The 24,287-nt window shown below is 47.8% G+C and overlaps 1 protein-coding gene across 1 annotated transcript; it reads left to right on the top strand.

The window, feature by feature from the left end:
* The first annotated feature begins 36 nt into the window (after positions 1-36).
* Positions 37-23,887, top strand: RIBC2 (RIB43A domain with coiled-coils 2). Its single transcript, XM_088478295.1, has 7 exons — positions 37-234; positions 11,489-11,570; positions 13,932-14,276; positions 14,808-14,926; positions 16,768-16,995; positions 21,979-22,145; positions 23,488-23,887. Exons 1-7 carry the CDS (start codon positions 118-120, stop codon positions 23,567-23,569), a joined length of 1,140 nt encoding a protein of 379 aa, XP_088334421.1. The 5' UTR covers positions 37-117; the 3' UTR covers positions 23,570-23,887.
* Positions 23,888-24,287: the final 400 nt, after the last annotated feature.

Below are 24,287 nucleotides of genomic sequence, written 5' to 3'. Positions count from 1 at the left end.
CCAGGGGTGTGGCCCGAGAGAGGGGAGGTGGCCTCTGCTCCCTAGCAACTGCCGCGTCCTGGTCTCCCGGGCGACGAGCAGCGGCGGCCGTCGCGGGGGTAGAGAGAGAGAGGCATCATGCAGAAGCTGGGGCTGTCCCGGGACCTGGCCGAGGCCGCCGCCCTGCAGAGGAGGAAGGACGCCGAGCGGCAGAGGCAGAGCCGGGTCTTCGACGCCGGGGTCCGGACAATCGGGGTGAGACCACCTGGCTGCCAGGCTCCGGCTCCCGTCACCCTCAGCTGAGCTGAGCAGAGCATCCCCAGCATTAGCCCCCACCTGTCAGTGTTAGTAGGCAGCTTGTCAGCTAGGAAGTAATGCTGGGACTTGTAGTACCCCAGCGGCTAGCGTAGTGAGTCAGTGGTTCTTACATTGGATTTACAATAGATATGTGCAAGGCGCAATGAGTTGGCACCCTAACGATTTAGACAGACTTAAGCTGGGTACACCCTTAATGACATGTGCGCCAAGCGATGCATGGGATCGTCAGCCGCATCACCTGATTTGACTGCATGTACAAAAGATCATGCGATGTGGCTGATGGCCCCACGCCGGGAGCGCGTAGTGCATATACACACTGGACGATTTTAACGATTGCCAAAAAAATATGGTAGTTGCTCAAATCAGCTTAATTGCATACCACAGGTGCTTGTAAAGGGCGGGGTTTACACTGAACACAGAAAAAAGAGATTTGCCCCTCAGCACACTGCAGCAAAAACAATACTTAAATCCTACATGATAATAGAGATTCAGAGGTATTAGTTACATACATTTGCAAATATATGAATAAGCGCCAGGCCAATCGTCAAGGCTCCTCCGTCCCTAACATTAAGGGGTTCACGTCCGAGAAGCAAGGCACCCCAAAAAAATTCCAACCAAGGGCCATCCCCAGGGCACCACACGAAAAAGGTGATAGTGAAGTGTAAAGAAAAGATGTGTAAGGATAAATCAATAAGTGTTAACGAAATGAGAGCATTAAAATGACATAAATAATATACAAACAGAGAAGTGATAAAAGTATTCTATGTGAATTAAGTTGTGATGCCATGAGAAAGGCCCAGTCAGAACCCCCCCCCCCTGGGGGCCCACTCCCAATTTTTTTTGTGTGCCTTGCTTCTCGGACGTGAACCCCTTAATGTAAGGGACGCCAGTAAAGAGGAGCTTTGACGATTGGCCTGGCGCTTATTCATATATTTGCAAATGTATGTAACTAATACCTCTGAATCTCTATTATCATGTAGGATTTAAGTATTGTTTTTGATGCAGTGTGCTGGGGGGCAAATCTTTTTTTCTGATTTTAACGATTTGTCGCTCCGATGTTTCGGAATCGGCCAGATCGTTAAAAAAATCCCCTAGTGTGTGCCCAGCTTTAGTACATGCAGACACTAAGTTTATTTCATGGTCCTGTACCGACGTCTCGGTTGTTATTCAGACTTTCCTCAGGGGCCCTCAGGTCTGAAGAGAGACTGAAACGTTGGAACGCAAGGACAAAGGGAGCAGTTGCCCGTAGCAGCCAATCAGCATCTAGCTAGCATTTATTATGTACATTCTTTCAAATTATAGGTCAATGCTGGTTGATTGATTGCTATGGCAGCTTCTTCACCTGTCCAATTCTCCACTCATCAGAAAACTGATATATGTCCCCTATGGTCAGTGGTTCTCAAACTCTGTCTCAGTCCCGGTTTTAGAGATATCCATGCTTGTGCACAGATGGAATAAACAAACTGGCTGATAATTAAATTATCTGTGCTTAATTATCAATATTTTTAAAACCAGGACTGTAAGGTACCTTGAGTACCGAGTTTAAGAACGGCTGCCGTAATCCTCTGAGTGCTGCCTCGTTGCAGTTTGTCTATTAGGACTGGAGATCCAGGAGGGCACCCAGAGAGAGGCAAGTATCTTACGGTGTCTATGTCAGCCTTAGGTAGATAGAGAAATAGGGCCATATGTACAAAGCTCTGGAGAGTGATAAACTACCAGCCAATCATCTCCTATCATTCTTCAAACAGCCTGTAACATGACAGCTGAGTGGCTGGCGGTTTATCACTCAAGTGTTTCACTTTTCAGAGCTTAGTACATTCTGGCGCATAGCATACCTCCCAACTGTCCCGCATTCAGCGGGACAGTCCCGTTTTTCTGGGACTGTCCCGCGGTGGGGGGGATTTTGGGCGAAGCATACACCGCTGCTCTATGCAGAGCAGCGGGTATGCAGAGCGAAAATAGATGCTGTGTGCATGCGCACAGCATCTGGGTGAAGCCCGGGGGCAGCCCAGCATCTCAGAGATGTTGGGCACGCCCCATTAGTGATGTAAACGAGGGCGTGTCATCAGACCATGCCCCCTTTACGACTAGGTCATGCCCTCTTTTCGGGTGCACGCGCCGAAGGCGCGCGCAGATCCCGACTCCTAGACTGTAAATGTTGGGAGGTATGCCATAGAGAGAGAAATATATATTAGATAGATAGATATGACATAGATTGATAGATATGAGATAGATAGAGAGATATATAGATATGATATAGATAGATAATTGATAGATATATATGAGATAGGTAGATAAATAGATGAGATAGATAATAGATTGATAGATATGAGATAGATATATAGATATTAGATACATATATAGATATGAGATAGATAAATAGTTTAGATAGATATGAGTTAGAGAAATAGTTTAGATAGATAGATAGATAAGAGATGAGATAAGTGATGGATAGATAGATAGATATATAGAGAGAGAGAGAGATAGGTATGAGGTAGATAGATACATAGATATTAGATCGATAGATAGATATGAGATAGATAGGCGATAGATATAAGATAAATACATAGATATTAGATAGATATATAGATATGAAATAGATAGATATGAGATAGACATTAGGTAGATAGATATACAGATAGATAAATAGATAGATACACATACACATATTTTTCTAGTCTTGTTTAAAGCTGACGTAGAACTATGACTCACTGTGCAGTAAATAATAAATGTGCCCATACAGATCTGGTCACGGCAGCTGGATCCCACAGGGCATTGTTAGGTGGCCATAACATGACTACACATGCAATCAGGTTTCAGACAATGGGCTCGATTCAATTGAGCGCGATGTAAATAGCGCCGGGAGATAGCTCCCGGAGCTATTCAATCCATCGCGATGTTAGGTTGGGGAAGGCTCATTCTCGCACCTTAAACAGGGTTTTTAGTAGGGATGTGCAGGCTCGGATAGGTTCGAGTTTGCACGTGGAGTTCGGATTTTTCCCTCCAAAAAAACGGAACTCAGAAAGAGGCAAAACGTCATCTTACATGGACGAACATCATCATTCCTTGACTTTTGTCCAGGAATGATGATGTTCGTCCATGTAAGATGACGTTTTGCCTCTTTCTGAGTTCCGTTATTTTGGAGGGAAAAATCCGAACTCCACGTGCAAACTCGAACCTATCCGAGCCTGCACATCCCTAGTTTTTAGGCGCGAGAACGGGCATTCCCCGACCTAACTTCCCAGCGCGATACTGTTTTCCCGGCGCTAAGGGCAGAAAACAGCCTCGCGACGGGACTTTTGTTGGATTTCCGCTCGCATCCCCGGAGGGGTGCAAGAAGAAATCCTTATGGTGCTTACACACTAGACAATATGCTCCCTGAGCGATATCGTCTAGTGTGTTCATGACATTGAGCACACCCGCTGAACGATATCATTAACGATATCGTTCAGCGCCGGGCTCTCTCCCCCATTCCATAACATGCAGCAACCTGACGACATCGTCAGGTTGGCCTGCATGTTAACCCGATGAACGATGATGACGAACGACCCGTGGGAACGCGCGTCATCGTTATCGTTCATCGTTTTTGTGTTAAAAATGGACGATGAAGTGGACGACTGAACGATAACGATATCGTTCAGTCGTCCACTTTAATCGCCCAGTGTGTACGCACCATAAGTCGGGGTTAGCTGCGCGGTGTATTGAATAGCTCCGGGAGCTGATTCTCGGGGCTATTCACATCGCGTAGAATAGAATCTGACTGGTCCAATGATTGTCCTGAATACACGGATGATGATGAAGGGGTTTGTGGACCTTCTTCCAAAGTTTGTTATGGTGCCCAGCTATGCCTTGCTCTACTCCGGTATCCTAGGTATTAGACCTGTACTACCACTTCAGAAAATTATTTTCGAAGGAGTCCCGTTCCTGTAACCAGAGCCTTCGTTCACTGGGCTCCTCTATTTCTCCTACAGCTCTTGGGTGGGTGGGCGCAGGAGGACCAATCACACAGGGGTGTATCTAGGGATCAGAGCGCCCCTGGCAAGGTAATGGACTGGCGCCCCCCTCCCCCATAATTTCAGGAAGTGCCCCCAGTAGTAGTCCCCTCTATGCAGTGGCCCCAGTAGTAGTTCTCTCTATGCAGTGGCCCCAGTAGTAGCCCTCCCTATCATTGCCCCCAGTAGTAGTAGTCCCTATACAGTGCACCCAGTAGCGGCCATCCTCCCCCCATAACGTGCCCCCAGTAGCGCGCCCCCCCATACAGTGCCCCCAGTAGTAGTCCACCCTATGCAGTGCCCCCAGTAGTAGCCCATCCTATACATTGCCCCCAGTAGTAGTAGTAGTCCCCATACAGTGCCCCCAGTAGCGGTCATCACCCCTCCATAATGTGCCCCCAGTAGCAGCCACCACCCCCCATAACGTGCCCCCAGTAGCGACCCCCCCCCCCTATACAGTGCCCCCTAGTAGCCACACTTCCCCCACCTCCCCTCCCCCGTGCCAGAAAAAAGAAAACTGACACAGAAGAAAAAAAAAAAAAAAAACAACTTACCTGATCCCCGCTCCTGCCAACGACCGCTCCTCCGGGCCCGCTCTCGCTCTGCACTATGGGATGGGAGAGACGTCATGCCTTCCCTCCCATCACCCGCTGCAGGAGGAGCCGGAAGGCGGAGCTCATGCGTGAGCTCCAGCCGGCTCCCTCCAAGGACGCAGCAGCCAATGAGAGTCTGTCTGACTGTCATTGGCTGGCTGCTATAACAAACAGCTGGCGGCTGTGTGTGTTTGTTACTGTGTAGGGCAGACCGCTCTCACTGCGGTCTGCCCTACACTTGTGGGGCCCTGGGAACTAGCAGGGCTAGTTCAAGCCCCTGGGGTAGTCCACCCATTGGCTGCTGGTGGCACTGCTGGACAGCGCCCCTGGCAAGTGCCATCCTGGCCAATGGGTAGATACGCCCCTGCAATCACAAACCAAGATGAAGAGATTGCTGCATGAAGGTGCATGGTGACTTAGGTAGACAGACCAGCAAAACATAAAATGGAGAAGGGAGGTTCAATCAGGGTCTCCCTGTCATATAAATAATGATTGTATGTTTTTCACAGACTCTCCTATTTAAATGTCAGGAATCGTCTCAGTAGATTTGCTCAGCAGTGCAGAAATAAGAGTCCCATTTATGCAGTGTACTTATTGCAATGAGAAACAGGACCGGAGAGGGCCCATTTATAGTGGCATTCCTTGCCCACCAATAGGGGTGTGGCCATTTCCACTCTACGAAAGTCTTTGAATTTGCATCAGCTCACAATTGGCGGTGTTCGGATTTAGGGCCTGATTCAGCAGTTCACGCAAAAGCACTGCTGAACGCAGATTCCCGATTATCAGGAATTGCACGTGCGCAGGACCCATTCTGCGAGTGTGTAGAATGGGTCCTGCTCAATCGCAGTGTTCTGGGCACGCAAATCGACCAGTCAGATTACTCAGATATCCGGCCGCCTGGCTCCGGCCACCATCGCGAGCATCGACCACCGATGGTTGCGATGGTGATTCCAGCCTACGACCTCCGTCGCAGTGCTGGGATCGCAAATGCAGCAGGGGGTGTCATACACCTCCTGCTGCCCTTGCATTATTGCAAGGATAGCAATTGCAAAGCTGCCTGCGTGCAGCTTTGCAACTGCGATCCTTGGTGAATCAGGCCCCTAGTCCTATACTGTCAGTGGGACCTCTCTTTGCACTTCTTTGGTACACGACAGTGGAGACATGGAGTTTAGGTGCCCTCAAGCAGTAAACGTCACTCACAATATTGTCACATGTATTAAAAAAAAAAAGTCCCGATGTCCCTTCAGTGTAGGTGCTGTATACGTTAGCACTGATGAGCACTGTATACGTTAGCACTGATGAGCACTGTATACGTTAAGCACTGATGAGCACTGTATACGTTAAGCACTGATGAGCACTGTATACGTTAGCACTGATGAGCACTGTATACGTTAGCACTGATGAGCACTGTATACGTTAGCACAGATGAGCACTGTATACGTTAGCACTGATGAGCACTGTATACGTTAGCACTGATGAGCACTGTATACGTTAGCACCGATGAGCACTGTATACGTTAGCACCGATGAGCACTGTATACGTTAAGCACTGATGAGCACTGTATACGTTAGCACTGATGAGCACTGTATACGTTAGCACTGATGAGCACTGTATACGTTAGCACTGATGAGCACTGTATACGTTAGCACCGATGAGCACTGTATACGTTAGCACCGATGAGCACTGTATACGTTAGCACCGATGAGCACTGTATACGTTAAGCACTGATGAGCACTGTATACGTTAAGCACTGATGAGCACTGTATACGTTAAGCACTGATGAGCACTGTATACGTTAAGCACTGATGAGCACTGTATACGTTAGCACTGATGAGCACTGTATACGTTAGCACTGATGAGCACTGTATACGTTAGCACTGATGAGCACTGTATACGTTAGCACTGATGAGCACTGTATACGTTAAGCACTGATGAGCACTGTATACGTTAAGCACTGATGAGCACTGTATACGTTAAGCACTGATGAGCACTGTATACGTTAAGCACTGATGAGCACTGTATACGTTAAGCACTGATGAGCACTGCCGCTCGGTAGTAGAGTAGTGGTGGATACTAAAACATTTCACTTTTTCACATACTTTTGTAGGAATTAAGGGATAATAAATAGACCCCCTAAGCCATAAAGCAATGACAGATGCAGAAAAGATGAATGAAGTTGTGGGGGGACCTTGCAGGCACAGCAGAGAATCTTGCTGTCTGCATCGAGTGCACTTCATGAGTGAGAGCCACCAGAGGTTATTTCCATTAATGTGTATGTTCTGGCAGTAAGATCGATATCAAACCTAGTTCTCAGGCTATTAGTGGTAAATAAGAAAATCATATCTCCAAAATCTAATGTTATTTAGCAGGCATATGAGATCATATGCTGATAATGGCACAATGGAAGAAGACCAGGCGCACTGTACGGTTGGTGTTAATTACAATACCTGTGCCGTGAAATCTTCAAAACTGAGTCAGAACTATGACAGTGCTGTAAATAAGGTGGGGCACACATCTGGAGATATAATGGACGAGATATATATATATATATATTGTTCTGACGCGGATCAGAACAATATATGTCGTCCATATCACTCAGTATGTACCGTCAATCGCGTGTTCACCTGCGTTGTCAGTGACGTCTTCCCATCTGATGTGCTGCATGTCATATGGGACGACGTTGCTAACGACCACATGTAGATGAATGCGGGATGGAAGCGTATATATCGCGCGGTCGTATATCCCGGATCGTGCAGTGTGTGCGGCCACCTGATATATCCTTCCATCGGGTGTCAGATCGGCTGGGATACACATCGTTCTGATGTGTACCCCGCCTAAGGAATGAGCCCCTACAGATCTGGTCACTTGACTTTTGGAATGAACAGCTGGATCCCACCAGGCATAGATAAGTGTGGTCATAAAATAACTTCACATGCAGTTAGATTTCAGACATTGGGGCTGATTCAGACCCTGTCGCTAGATGTGGCCGCTCGCTCCCTGCGTATGCAAATTCAGCTAAGTGACATCAAGGCAGGCGATCGCACGGCAAGGCATAAGCACGCCCACTATGTCTTGGTGTGCGATCACTTTGTGTATGCAGACGCCCACCAGCCTTTCTTTAGCCGCCCACTAGCGAACGTCATCTCCAGGAATTATATACAACCATCGGTACATCAGGTTCCTTCGGAACTAACCGCAGCGCTTGCGGTTGACCATACCCTACCGCAAGCACTGCGAGCACTTCAGTGTAAAATTCAACCAGGTGACGTGTACTATGACGCTGCCTGTTAATTATGCACGCCTCTGAAACGGCGTTAAGATGCTCAGGCACGCCTGCGTTCGCACCTCACTCCCCTGTTTCCAGTGGCCTGCCCCTGTCAACACCCACAAACGGCTTGGCCTGTCACTCATTCAGCTGGGCTGTCTCTGGTGGGTGAGCGATTGCTTCCCGATCGCTCGGACTAGTTCACGCATGCACACTTTGCAAAACATCACTCGCTCCGAGCAATCGCTTGCTAGCAAACATGTCTGAATCAGGCCCATTGTCTGATTGCCTTATTACCAGTACCGATCAATGGCTGATACAAATCTGGTTCAATGGACGATCTTGACCCATACACAATTATTCAAGGCAACTCAATTCTAGAACGACCTTAGAACTGCGCCGTGTTTAAGCACCTTTAGCATCTGAGTCAAAGCATTAATCAAAGATCGCTCAAAATTGTATATAAGGTTGGCTAGAAACTGTTTGCTGTGCAATACTGTATTTTAAATTAAAAAAATCAAACTATGAACAGTAAATGGCGCCAGAGTTTTCCGGTTGTTTATTTAATCAGTATTTTATACTTTTTATTCTCTACTAAAAAAAATATAGGGCCTCATTTATCAACAAACCTAATACCAGTGAGTGCTAAAGGGGTTATGCATTGCTGTTACATGGGGCCCATAGTGGACAAACTTACTAGCTGTAGAACGTCTAAAAATTGCTCCCCGGATGTTTGCTCTCTCTCATGGTGAAGTTTCCAGGTTTTATACACGTCCTTGAAAATATTTGTACTGCTCAGTGCTCGTGGTTTTTACCGTCAACCTTATTTAGGTTACTGGATGTAGTCCTGGTATGTGTTTTTATCATTTGTATTGTAAAAATGAAATAGTTTCTAATTATTTAAATCTCAGTATATAGATAGTAGAAAAGTGTATTATAATCCAGTGGTATGTAATGTTATATCTGTATAGAGTGTAATAGAATTGTATTATGATCATGTGCAGTGGTCAGGTCATGTTGTGGGGGTGTAGTGTGCTGTGTCTGTATAGGCAATGCCGGAGTAAAGCCTGTGGGGGCCTCTGGGCAACAAATGTGTGGGGGCCTGTATATATATAATATATATATAATATTCCCCCACACGACACAGTGTATATATATGTGTGTATATAATATATATGTATGTGCCTTATGTGACACTTCCTTGTTATTATTTCTTTCTGCTTTAGTCTGTTGTATTCTTATGAAGCCTTGACAAAGGTTCCGGAGTGGAACCGAAATGTTGGCAATTATGGATTATGTGCATGCTAATAAAGCTTAAAGTATGTTTTTGACTTCAATAGTCTGGCGGGTGGCTTTATCTCTACGTATAGTAGATGTGATATCATATATTATATATATATATATATAGATAGATAGATAGATCCAATGTTCAGCACTCACATCTAATACTTTTCTTGTACATCAGTGGGGTGCACACCAGCTGTGTCTCCTGGGTCCAGGGTTCACCAGCAAAGATATGTGTTTAGGAAAGATGGCACTCACCAGTAGAATTGCAGCTTATTTTATTCCATTATAAACATTCGTTCCCCGTGGAATGAAGTTCATTCCACGGTGAACTGTATCTGGTTGTCACTCTGAAACTTAAGGCTTGACTGCTTGAAAAAAGTCCGTCTGGGGACCGAAACGTTGCCTGTATGTAAGCCTACTGTCTGTTTAATGGAATAAAATAAGCTGCAATTCTACTGGTGAGTGCCATCTTTCCTAAACACATATATATATATATATATATATATATATATATATATATTAGCTTTATCTATACACACACACACACACAGAGACAGACACTGTACACATATATACATTACCTACTGCTTCAGAGGCAGGGAAAGGCATATTGTCCAGTAGCATCAGAAGGGGCGGAGCCAAACATCGGGGGCGGGGCTTAACCGCGGGCTGCGGCAGGCAGCTCCGATTAAAGAAAAAAATAAAAACAACTGATCATCTTGGGGATTGGGGTCGGGGACACTGTGTGGGGGCCCCCTATGTGTGGGGGCCCCGTGACCACCGCCCCTGTCGCCCTCCCTATAATCCGGCCCTGTGTATAGGGTGTAATAGATTTGTATTATGATTATGTACAGTGGTCAGGTCATGTTGGGGGTGTAGTGTCCTATGTCTGTATAGAGTGTAATAGATGTGTATTATGGTCATGTACAGTGATCAGGTCATGTTGGGGGTGTAGTGTCCTATGTCTGTATACAGTGTAATAGATGTGTATTATGGTCATGTACAGTGGTCAGGTCATGTTGGGGGTGTAGTGTCCTATGTCTGTATACAGTGTAATAGATGTGTATTATGATCATGTACAGTGGTCAGGTCATGTTGGGGGTGTAGTGTCCTATGTCAGTATACAGTGTAATAGATGTGTATTATAGTAATGTACAGTGGTCAGGTCATATTGGGGGTGTAGTGTCCTATGTCTGTATACAGTGTAATAGAAGTGTATTATGGTCATGTACAGTGGTCAGGTCATATTGGGGGTGTAGTGTCCTATGTCTGTATACAGTGTAATAGAAGTGTATTATGGTCATGTACAGTGGTCAGGTCATGTTGGGGGTGTAGTGTCCTATATCTGTATAGGGTGTAATAGATGTATATTATGTTACTGTACAGTGGTCAGGTCATGTTGGGGTGTAGTGTCCTATGTCTGTATAAGGTGTAATAGATGTGTATTATGATTATGTACAGTTCATTGTTCACTCTAGGTCCAGCAGCAGGCAGGGCGCCGGACCCAGAGATAGGGCACTTCTGCGCATGCGCGGCTGAAAAGGGAGCGTGACCAAAGAAAAGGGGGCATGTCTTTTTTACGCATCCTCTTTTCGTCACTCCTGGGGCGTGCCCGGCACTTACCGACATGCCGGGGAGCCCCCAAGCGCTGCGGTCACTGTGAATGGATGCACCGGCGGTGACCGCTGCGCTGCCGTTTTGACCACCTGCGGGACACTGCGACCCACGGGTGGAGACAGAACCCGCAGGCTGTCTCAGCGGGGTGCCGCTCTGGAGGGCAGGGTGCTTTCTGCCCCGCTGAAACAGCCTAGCGGTCAGGTCATGTTGGGGGTGTAGTGTCTTGTGTCTGTATAGAGTGTAATAGGATTTGCTATGATCTTGCACAGGGGGCATTTCCTCATCTATTCTCAGTCTATATTCCAGCTTGTTTCCAACGTTATAATGACATTTCTATGGAGCATGTAGGCGCTTTCTAAGCATTGGGAAATCATGATTTTTGAGTGTTTTTTGTAATGTTATTTCTTTTCATTGCAGTGACTGTGTTTTTATTATAGGTTGATAAACAGGGTTTGGATGGTCAAGTGCATGATAAAAAAATCCAAAAAGAAAATGAAAATAAATGTCAGGAAGCGTTCGGTATGTAATTCACTTTTCCTTTTGTGTTTAAAACTGTTCCTTAGTGCTGTACCCCTGACGGTGGCTTTAGGTATGTTTGGCCTGAGCACCTATTGGAGGTGATTTATAAAGGGCCTGATTCAGAGATGGCCGATATTGCAGAGCTACACAGTAGCGGCTGTGCTATATCGTCCAACAACATGTAACTGCAGCAGGAGGTGTCTGTAGGAAATAATCCCCTCATTGCTGCATCTGAGGGATCCGAGTACAGCGTCCATAGACGCTGCCTCAGATCAACATCAGGACCATCGGCCAGGCTGCGTAATCTGAGACTTACTCTGTAAACGCTGGCTAGGAATGCCCCCTTCTCCGCCCCCCAAATGCTGTGGCTGTAGCAAGACGCCGCTCCCTGCTCAAATTCTAAAGGGCCCTGCCCTTGTGACTAAAACATCATGGCGGGTGACTTCCGCAGTGTCCCGCGGGTGGGAAAAATAGCAGTGCGTCGATCACCACCGGTGAATAGATGCCGCGCACATCTATTCAGACAGAGCAGAGCGTGGGGGCAGCCCGGCATGTCCTTAAGTGCAGGGCATGCCCCCAAGAGTGATGAAAAGGGGGCGTATCTTAAAGACATGCCCCCTTTTCTCATGGCAATGCCCCTTTTTAGGGCGTGTCTCTTTTTAGGTCCGGCACCCTGCCCGCTGCCGACCTAGAGTAAACACCAGCAGTACACATCCTGCACATGTGCAGTCCTCCAACAATCTGAGATATGCGCCATCGGGTTAGCGTATGTATCTATGAATCAGGCAGAACTACTAATCTGCAGCACAATTGCAGTGTTGCACTGGATGTACAACTCAGTTTGTAATATGTATTTAGGAGCACGGTGTACACACTTATGAGGAGCCAGAAGGTGGAGTGAAGGCTTCTTAAGCCGGGTACACACTATATCGGGCACATCGTCTAGTGCTTACCCGCTATGTCGCTGATGATGCGCGCTTCTGCATGCAGGTCCGGCGGGTAATATCGTTAGCGGGGGCCATGCTGCCAAATGCAGCATGACCCCCACCGTCACTCTCGGCATCGGCAAGTGTGTATGCACTTGCCAATGCAGGGTCCTGTCGCTGACCAGGTTGGGCGTGTGTATCGCTGACTATGTTTACAGGGGCACCATGTGGACCTATTGACTGTCGTCCATCTGGTGTCGACCTATTGCTTGTCGACCTTTTTACTGTAGATCTATTGATCCAAACCCTTTGGTGGTACAGATACCACTACTGTCCATATAAATAGCTTCCACATGCTATGAATGAGGAAGCTATCACATGGGGTGTGGCATGATTTGTCCACCATTATCATGTCAGCATGTCAGTCTCCGAGTCCAGGCCATGTGACAGTCACTTCTCTCGTTGATCTGAGGTGGTCCAGCATTCTGGTAAGTATTTCTTCCCTTATCCCTAACCCTCACCCTAGTGCCTAATCCTAACCTCCCACCCCACAGCCTAACCCTAACCTCACCCCTGCAGCCTAACCCTAACCACCCACCCTGCAGCCTAACCCTAACCTCCCACCCTGCAGCCGAACCCTAACCTCCCACCCTGCAGCCGAACCCTAACCTCCCACCCTGCAGCCGAACCCTAACCTCCCACCCTGCAGCCGAACCCTAACCTCCCACCCTGCAGCCGAACCCTAACCTCCCACCCTGCAGCCGAACCCTAACCTCCCACCCCGCAGCCTAACCCCCATCAGCCCACCCCGCAGCGTTAACCCCCACCACCCACACCGCACCATAACCCTAACCTCCCACCCCACAGCCTAACCCTAACTGTCCTGCTGGCACCTAACCCTCTCCCCCCCGCAGCCGAACCCTCACCACCCACCCCGCAGCCTAACCCTAACTTCCCACCCCACAGCCTAACCCTAACCTCCATCCCCGCAGCCTAACCCTAACTGTGCCACTGGCAACTAACCCTCTCCCTGCCCCCCCCTCCTCGCTCATGCATCTTAATCCTAACCTCCCCCTTTGCGCTTAGCCTTAACGGTCGGCATCCTCAGCATGGCGACAGTTCCGTTGTCGACATTGTGAACATGCCGACATTCTGTTCTGAGGATGTCAACTTGTTGTCTGTCGACAGTTGAACCATGTCAGTATTTAAATGTCGACCTGACCGGACACCATAACATGTGGCAATGGCCATGCAGGAATAAATAAATAGGGAGTATCCCTAGATCCATCATAAAACGTCATCTTTGCCAGATTAGGGCTCCTCGCCCTATGATAAACAGGCCCCTGTTATGTATAGCTGCTTCACCTATTAATCACTTACGTAAACCGATAATCATCATATAAAGCTGATCAGATCTATTCTTATTCATTTCCAGATGCACAAATGGTACAAAATGACCAGATCGTCTGCTTACTGGACGAGCGACAGAAGGAAGACATCCGGAACCTGAACAAGTCCATCAATGAGTTCAGACTGTGCTTCCAGAAGGAAGAGGACCGCCGCGAGTTTGATCTATATGACCCACAGGCCTTAAAGAAAGACCTCCCGGCGCGTCTGTCTGATGATGACCCCCGCTGCACCGTTTCCGGGCTCCAGTGGCTGATGGGAGAGGACCTGACCGAGAGCCAGAGAAGGAGAGACCAGCAGGAGCAGCTCAGGGAATGGTCCCTCCAGCAGCAGCGGGAATTGGCCAAAGCATTAGAAGACCAGAAGTTTGCAGGTACATAGCAGATTCATTGAATGTTTTAATGATAAATGAGAAGTCCATCCTAAATGTGTTCTTTAAATGTCCCTTTAGCTAAGAAAAGTATTTTTAGAGCACAATTCGCTAATACTTGGTAAATATACGACAGACCGCGGAACGCTGGGGTCTTATCTCGCCTCTATGGGTCCTTCTGTTCCGCAACCTTTAGCCGTTGCACACTCCGGCCTTTATGCCTATGTCCTGTTTAAGCTTTCCACTTGACCAGCACTTCAAATAGGATTAATTGATCCCTAATAGTAGTATGCCAACATACAGTATCACATAGGTGAATTCTAGGCTAATTTTGAATACAATCTGTACCATTGCCTTGTATGCATGGTTCGTCCAACATTCACTATGGCAGCTGTCCAGTCAGCTGTATTGACAGCTCTTTAGGGGAGGGGGGGGGTGATGGGAAATGCCACAAGGCTTGGGGTTCTAGGCTGATATTGCCCTCACGTCCTATGCACGCCTCTCTAATCTCTAACACATTGACTCATTGTACAGACAGTCTTTATGACAAAAAAAGAATTGAACTGGACAAGAAGGCCATGGACTTACAGAGACTGGAGGAGAGGGCCAGAAGAGACATTTGTACTTTCACAAAAGAATTCAACAGAGTTCAGGTAATTTTGAAAGAAAGACAGAATAGTGCAACAAGCCAATGAAAATTAATGGCCTAAAAAAAGGGGAAACCGTCATTACCAAACCCGCACGGTTTCATACTACAGATTATGCTGCAAATAGCTCTGGTCTAATTCGGGGGGAGGGCGGTGGGAACACGGAAGATGGACAGTACTGTGCCCAGGCCTCAGTAGAGACCTAGGGCTTTATTCAGAGGCAGCCGTACGGTCTACGACCGCACGGCCGCCTCGATGTTTGTCTAGTGCGCATGCGCACAAGGGAGCCGGCTCCTTCGTGCGCATGCGTGACGACGCTGTCGGTCGTAGCGGATCTCTTTCCAAAGGGGGCGAGCTGTCAATGTTGATTGACAGTTTGCCCCGTTTGGAAGGCGGGCCGGGGGGTGGCAGCCCAAACGGAGGCGTTTGGGGGAGGCCCCACTGACATCACTAGTGATGTCAGTGGAGAGCTTCTGGCTCTGACAGAGCCAGAAGCTCTCCGGAGCTTACGACAAGTGAGACCCTACCCTAGGGTCTCGTCGTAAGCCCCGATGGTCACCCTAGCGGTCGTTAGAGCTGTGGGTGTTAACCCACAGCCTAACGACCGAAACAGAGGCGGCCGGTCAGGATGCAAGCGGCCGCCCAGTTTCTGAGCGACCGCTTGCATCCTCCGACCGCCTCTAAATGAGGGCCCTAGAGTGCAGCACAGGCACAACCACACACCCCTCCCGTGCCGCGACCAGTCAGCGATTTATAGAAAGAGCACCCACAAGAGAGCCAAGTCATTTTCTTTGCTGTAAGCCCAATAGAACGATTGGTCCGCGTTCCAAGAGTCTGCGTTTTCTCGGCTATATTTAATGGGAGGAGAATGTGGAATCGTGCAGGATTCGGGGTCATGGTCCTTAGGGTTTTATAGCTTGCACACTTCTTCTGTTGCAACACAGGAAAGATATAATTATAACAGTGTGGAATGTGCTGAAATGACGGTGCCTGCTGAAAGTACGGGCAAGGAGCAGAGAATTCCCTGAGCTTTGGCAATTGTTGTTGAGAAGAGATCATTTATTAGTGATTTAATGATATTACAGTATTCACAGATTAGTCTATTATAAACAGAAGTTACGGAGGGCAGCCCTGGTCGCAGAAAGCTATAGTCTGCCTTCTGGGATGCTTTGATCTGCAGGACGTTATGACGCTAACTGTTTCAGTCTGCTCATTACTAGCCTATACTTCCCCTTTCCATGGAAACATTCCCAGTTAATTTTAAGCTATTAATGTCCCTTTCTAATGATCCTTTACCGGATATAACTTTTATTTCAGCATTAGGGGTTGTTATTTTGTTCAATCAGAAATTCGTCATCTTATAGTCACAAATGAAACTTTTATATTTGTTTTGTGCAAATGTAGGAATAATTGGCTCCAGGAAAAGCTTTGTTCATTTCTTTTGTTTTACAAACTGGGGGCGCAGAGATAATGAGGTAATCAGAGCTGGGACAACCTGTATGTTGTCAGGACCTTATAATGTTAACAGCAGCACAGAATATTTCAGCTCAGCCAAGTCCTGTGTGTCTTTGCATGGGCAAGTTTTAAGTGGGTGGTGCTATGACAACTTGCAGCCAATCAGAGTAGCCGATCATTATCAACAGCAAACAGTAGCGATGGCTCCAGCCAGGCTGATGCAGAAAGATTGTGGTGCCCAAATGAACCTCTGTACGAAACAATGTTTTCATTACTAATCATGGATGTGTGTTACAGAGCTGTACAGATGCGGATTCGCCATCAGGCGCATGAGAGGCAGTGAGGTCTTTGTAATAGTATCACTCATGGAGACCCTTCTTCTTTATCGATAGGCTGAAGAAAGTTTAGAAAGAAGAAAGTTCGAGAAGCAGCAGCAGCAGGAGGACAATTCCGTGGAGATCTCCAACCTTATTGAAGGAGACCTGCTCTCGGAGAACCCCGCACAAGCCACCAGCGCCTTTGGTCCGCACCGCGTGGTGCCCGATCGCTGGAAAGGAATGTCCCCAGAGCAGCTGAAGGACATAACTAGCGTCCAACAGCAACAGTTACTGGAGAAAATGGTAAGTAATATTGGTATAATAGCTATATTCACTTACATCATGATCTCGGGATCAGTAGAGCTTAACCTCAACCTTATTGGTTGTGTGTTATGTGATCTTGTGATATCGCCTCATCTTCCATCAACAGGAATAATTGTGTCACATATAAGTGATCTGCACTAATCCTTTTCTAGTACAGTACAAATACCTCCAGTGACGTGCGGTGAGGTAAATGGCTGGGGAGACACTGGGCCTGATTCAGAGCCGGATGCTCTGACCAGAGCGCTCGCTATGAATCAGTGCCCTCCTACCTAAAAATGGAGTGGCCTCCTGGCCGCTCGCATAGCTGTGGGTGACCTCCCACAGCATATGCGAGCGGCCAAAAAGATGGTCGCGATGGTCAAGACCATCGCGACCATCGGGCTTGCGATGGGTCTCGGTGACCCTGTGGTAGGGTCTCGGTGACCGCAAGCCCTGAAGTGATTTTGGCTCTATCAGAGCCAAAATCACTCCCACTGACATCACTAGTGATGTCAGTGGGGCCGGACCCAGACGGTAGGCGTTCCCATGGGAACGTCTCCGTCTGGCAGCCACGCCCCCGGCACGCCCACCAAATTGGGCGTGCTGTCAGTCACCATCGACAGCACGCCCCCTTTGGTGCGAGACCCAGAGCGACAGCTTGGCTGTCGCTGTCCGAGTCTCGCGCATTTGCACGACGGAGCTCCCTCCATCGTGCGCATGCGCATTGGGGTAACATTGACCCGCTTGCGAGCGTCCTGCGCTCGCGAGCGGGTCTGAATGACCCCCACTGGCTAGTATCAGAGCCAGATTTACAGATGCATATATAAACCAGAAGGGTTCATGTAGGCATTATACAAAGGTGCAGCAGTATATAATGCTGGTCATTTGGTCTGTTTTGATCAGGGCTGTAGAGAAAAGGTAGACAGGGGAGGCAGTGCCTCACCTGCCATACACTGTTTACTCCAGAGTTTGACTATAAAAATTATTAGAATACAAAGATGATATTTATAATATTTTCTTTACATTTTTCTTATCATTTTTATAGTGGAAGCGGAGTATACCTAAGTATGACAGGAAAGGCTCAGCCTCACCTGACCGCACATCACTGACACCTTCCATTGTTACATACATTGTACACAGCGTTCTGCCTCTGTCCTCCCACATACCTAGCCATTCCAGTAACCTGTGCCGAATGAAATATCCAACGTGTCAGTAAATCCATGATCCGGTAGTAGCTGGGTACACACCATATGACGGTGCGATGAGGCCATGCGATGTAATGATACATCATGTGCGCCGTACACATTGCACGATCTGGTGTACAAAGGTGTAATGTATCATTACATGCAGCATGTAACTACACTGCGTCGTTCTTTGCATCGTCCCGTCTGACGTGCAGGACAGCAGATAGGATGATGCAATGAATGACCGTTGAGATTAGGGATCGGGCGTACACACTGTTACATGTGTACGATATATAATACGGTGCATCGTATAGTGTGTACCCAGCTAAGAAGAAATACGTCCCAGAAGTCACATGAAATTCATTATGCAAAATGTGTATTATTCTGGTTTTATTTATAATTAACAACCTCCAGGGGATTAGGTGGGTGGATATACAGTATAGTTGGCAAATGGGGAGGGGGTGAAGAGATAGCAGGGGGATATTCGGTAGTTAGAAGGGGATATGCCGCAGAGATGATGGAGGCATATGCAATGGGAAGGGATGTGCAATAGAAACAGGAGGTGAAGGGGGTATGCAATAGAAAGGGGGGGATATGCAGTAGAGATGGTGGGAGTGTGGTGGGTTATGCAGATGTTAGCAGGGGATATGCAGTAGAGATGATGGGGGGGGGATGGGGGGGGCATATGCAGTGGGAAGGGGAGGGAGGGGATGTGCATTAGAGATGGCGGTGGTAGTGAGGGAATGTGTAGAGACGGGAGGGATATGGAGTGTATAGAAATACAGAGGAGGGGGATATGCAGTAGAGAGGGGGATTGGGAATGTGCAGTAGAGAAGATGGAGGGTAGGGGGGTATATGTAGTGGGGAGGGGATGTGCATTAGAGATTGCGATGGTAGTGAGGGAATGTGCAGAGAGACGGGAGGGGTATGGAGTGTATAGAAGTACAGAGGAGGGGGATATGCAGTAGAGATGTTGGGTGATATGCAGTATGGAGGGTAGGGAGGTATATGCAGTAGAGATGATGGAGGGTAGGGAGGTATATGCAGTAGAGATGATGGAGGGTAGGGAGGGATATGCAGTAGAGATGATGGAGGGTAGGGAGGGATATGCAGTAGAGATGATGGAGGGTAGGGAGGGATATGCAGTAGAGATGATGGAGTGTAGGGAGGTATATGCAGTAGAGATGATGGAGGGTAGGGCGGTATATGCAGTAGAGATGATGGAGGGTAGGGAGGGATATGCAGTAGAGATGATGGAGGGTAGGGAGGTATATGCAGTAGAGATGATGGAGGGTAGGGAGGGATATGCAGTAGAGATGATGGAGGGTAGGGAGGTATATGCAGTAGAGATGATGGAGGGTAGGGAGGGATATGCAGTAGAGATGATGGAGGGTAGGGAGGTATATGCAGTAGAGATGATGGAGGGTAGGGCGGTATATGCAGTAGAGATGATGGAGGGTAGGGAGGGATATGCAGTAGAGATAATGGAGGGTAGGGAGGGATATGCAGTAGAGATGATGGAGGGTAGGGAGGGATATGCAGTAGAGATGATGGAGGGTAGGGAGGGATATGCAGTAGAGATGATGGAGGGTAGGGAGGGATATGCAGTAGAGATGATGGAGGGTAGGGAGGGATATGCAGTAGAGAAGATGGAGGGTAGGGAGGGATATGCAGTAGAGTTGATGGAGGTTAGGGAGGGATATGCAGTAGAGATGATGGAGGGTAGGGAGGGATATGCAGTAGAGATGATGGAGGGTAGGGAGGGATATGCAGTAGAGATGATGGAGGGTAGGGAGGGATATGCAGTAGAGATGATGGAGGGTAGGGAGGGATATGCAGTAGAGATGATGGAGGGTAGAGAGGGATATGCAGTAGAGATGATGGAGGGTAGGGAGGGATATGCAGTAGAGATGATGGAGGGTAGGGAGGGATATGCAGTAGAGATGATGGAGGGTAGGGAGGGATATGCAGTAGAGATGATGGAGGGTAGGGAGGGATATGCAGTAGAGATGTTGGGTGATATGCAGTATGGAGGGTAGGGAGGGATATGCAGTAGAGATGATGGAGGGTAGGGAGGTATATGCAGTAGAGATGATGGAGGGTAGGGAGGTATATGCAGTAGAGATGATGGAGGGTAGGGAGGTATATGCAGTAGAGATGATGGAGGGTAGGGAGGGATATGCAGTAGAGATGATGGAGGGTAGGGAGGTATATGCAGTAGAGATGATGGAGGGTAGGGAGGGATATGCAGTAGAGATGATGGAGGGTAGGGAGGGATATGCAGTAGAGATGATGGAGGGTAGGGAGGTATATGCAGTAGAGATGATGGAGGGTAGGGAGGTATATGCAGTAGAGATGATGGAGGGTAGGGAGGTATATGCAGTAGAGATGATGGAGGGTAGGGCGGTATATGCAGTAGAGATGATGGAGGGTAGGGAGGGATATGCAGTGGAGATGATGGAGGGTAGGGAGGGATATGCAGTAGAAATGATGGAGGGTAGGGCGGTATATGCAGTAGAGATGATGGAGGGTAGGGAGGGATATGCAGTAGAGATGATGGAGGGTAGGGAGGGATATGCAGTAGAGATGATGGAGGGTAGGGAGGGATATGCAGTAGAGATGATGGAGGGTAGGGAGGGATATGCAGTAGAGATGATGGAGGGTAGGGAGGGATATGCAGTAGAGATGATGGAGGGTAGGGAGGGATATGCAGTAGAGATGATGGAGGGTAGGGAGGGATATGCAGTAGAGATGATGGAGGGTAGGGAGGGATATGCAGTAGAGATGATGGAGGGTAGTTAGGAATATGAAGTAGAGATGATGGAGGGTAGGGAGGGATATGAAGTAGAGATGATGGAGGGTAGGGAGGGATATGCAGTAGAGATGATGGAGGGTAGGGAGGGATATGCAGTAGAGATGATGGAGGGTAGGGAGGGATATGCAGTGGAGATGATGGAGGGTAGTTAGGGATATGCAGTTGAGATGATGGAGGGTAGGGAGGGATATGCAGTAGAGATGATGGAGGGTAGGGAGGGATATGCAGTAGAGATGATGGAGGGTAGGGAGGGATATGCAGTAGAGATGATGGAGGTTAGGGAGGGTAGTGCAGTAGAGATGATGGAGGGTAGTTAGGAATATGAAGTAGAGATGATGGAGGGTAGGGAGGGATATACAGTAGAGATGATGGAGGGTAGGGAGGGATATACAGTAGAGATGATGGAGGGTAGGGAGGGATATGCAGTAGAGATGATGGAGGTTAGGGAGGGATGTGCAGTAGAGATGATGGTGGGTAGTTAGGAATATGAAGTAGAGATGATGGAGGGTAGGGAGGGATATGCAGTAGAGATGATGGAGGGTAGGGAGGGATATGCAGTAGAGAAGATGGAAGTTAGGGAGGTATATGCGATAGAGATGATGGAGGGTAGGTAGGGATATGCGGTAGAGATGATGGAGGGTAGTTAGGGATATGCAGTAGAGATGATGGAGGGTAGGGAGGAATATGCAGTAGAGATGATGGAGGGTAGTTAGGGATATGCAGTAGAGATGATGGAGGGTAGGGAGGGATATGCAGTAGAGATGATGGAGGGTAGGGAGGGATATGCAATAGAGAGGGGGAATGGGGATGTGCAGTAGAGAAGATGGAGGGTAGGGGGGTATATGTAGTGGGGAGGGTAGGGAGGTGATTTGCAATAGAGCCGGAGGGGGTACGGGGGTATATGCAGGAACAGCTCCTACAAATGTTTCAGGATACGGTGTCACCTTAATACAGCGTCATACTAATCCTATCCTTTCCTTACAGAGACAGAAGGAGGAAGAAAGACAGAGACAGGCAGAGTGGGACCGGCAGAAGGCGCAGGAAGAACGCACCATGATACTTCTCCAAAGGCAACAAAAACGCCAGGAGCGGGAACAACGCAAAGCTCAGGATCACATTAACCAGCAGCTTGCGCAGGCGGGCAAAGCCCAGTAAGTGTCAGTAACGAGGGGCAGGCGCTGCCGAATGTCATCCTGTCTCTATAGATAACGTTATCCTATTCATTACTGCTTGCTGTACACCTATCATGCTCATTATTTGTTCCATGAATGCGTCATTTATTATTTAACAATTAGCCGACTCCTGCTTCCCAATCCAGGGGTAAGGCATCACATTAAAGGTCGGCCATGTAGCTAAGATTACCCAGAAGCCTAGTCTCCCTTTGTAGGTAAAGCTGGGTGTAAGAATCTCCTTCACATGGAAGAGTTATTGGCCATGGTCAATTCTTAAATCCATTCGGCTCTGAGAGTACCTTCCGTTGTTTTCAGTGATGTTATCAGGAAATTCTATTATTACTGCAAGATCCTCTGTGTGTCCCCCCCCCCCCCCCCCCCCCCCCCCCCCTAGTTTTTAGGTACACGTACCCTCCTCATCTCCTGTTTCACAGCTTAAGCCCTGAAACACACATTGGGCTTTCTCTTGTCCACATATGTCCATAAATATATTTTTATTTTCACTGAAACGTAATGACAAAGATAACAAGAAAACACATTTTCCAGATTGCGCCATAAATGTACTAACCAAAACAACTTTAAAACCCTTTGTGTAGAGCGATGCCACATTACCCTGACTGTCCGGTATAGTTGTACACAGGGACATTCCCTGCCCTGAGGTGAGTACCATGTCTCGGACAGCAGGGGGAGCTAACCCTGCACCACACCACTGACATTAACTGAGCTGCCAGTGATTGGTCAGTAAGTCACCCAGTCGCCACTCACTTCCCCCTGACAGCGTCCTTCTCATACACTGATAAGGAAAAGTGGATGCCCAGTCTCTGCCTCTGGTCAGTGTTGGAGAGGGGGCACGTGTTCAGTCTCTGTCCAGCCACCCTCCTCTCTAGACTCTGGAGAATGTGCAGGTCTCTGGCATTCTTGCTATTGTACATGCACAGATGGCTGGAAAAATGGCAGTCACACCATGTTCCAGGTGATTTGTGCAGTCCTGCAGCTGTTGACGTTGGACTTCGGAGAGGCAAGTATTAAAGAGCATGGGTGCAGGGTGTGGTGCGGGCTCCCCTAGACAGAGGGGTCCGTGTGTACCGCACACTCTGCACTTATTATAGATACGCCACTGCATCAGGTATAGGTTCCATTGTTACATGCTCTTCCCCTTCTATAAGAAGCTGTTATAGAATACCAGGTCCTGGCCAGCCTTGCCAGCCTTGCCAGCCTCTGATGTCTGCCTGCTTAATTCATTCTGTGGTCATCTTTCGTAATTCCCCTATATGGACATCGTGCATTATTTAACCTGCTTAATCCCTTTTATAATTTACAGGAAAATCTACCTGGACAAAGAGGTTTTTTCCAATACTCCGACAGCTCAATATTTTGAACAATTCAACACAAGCAGCCGCTGAAGACGAACTAGTCATCGTATCGCAGTGCATCAACGACGTCCGGATTCCTCAATGGACACTAAATAATTGCAGCTGTAATAATATAATGATCTTGTAACTTTTATACAAGACATTGCAGGCTCTGTCCTGGGTGAGGGACCTTGTACAAGTCTGTACTGATACTGCAAACATCTGTGTTCCTCATCTTCCCTTTACAAATGTAAACCAACCGCAGAGAATGCATCCACCATGTGTGTGGTATCATTACGTCGCCCCAACCAGGGTGTAGCGCCAGACGTTTGCTTTCAACACTCATAATTAAAACAACATGGTAAATTCCGGGTGTTATGGGCTATCAAATCTGAAGTCATTATTTTATTCTCTTGTTGTACCCATTGCTTACAGATAGGGCAGGGAAAATGTTGTAGGCTATAGGAACCCGGTGTTGTCACAGAATTACAGTGACCATTTTAGGAAATTCTTATCTGTCGATGTCAAGCATCATAATCACCGAAAGCGCCATCATTTTGTCCAGCATCACAATCCGAGCGCTCACAGTCCGTCACCAGCTGCAGTAGAGTAAATGGGATGTATAGACATAAAGAAACAGGCACACAAAGCATGCAAAAGCAATGAGCAGAGTGGACAGGAGGAAGTAGATGCACGTAAGGGCTGTCCGGCCTCTGTAACGTCTTATACCGAGGGTAACCATAGTGATTGTAGGCTCCATCTCTGAAAA

The sequence above is a fragment of the Taudactylus pleione genome, unplaced genomic scaffold (genome assembly GCF_031769625.1).
Source record: "Taudactylus pleione unplaced genomic scaffold, aTauple2 ptg000212l, whole genome shotgun sequence".
Taxonomy (NCBI): Eukaryota; Metazoa; Chordata; class Amphibia; order Anura; family Myobatrachidae; genus Taudactylus; species Taudactylus pleione.
Note: the sequence above shows the minus strand (reverse complement) of the source record. Positions and strands in the feature narration are given on the sequence as shown.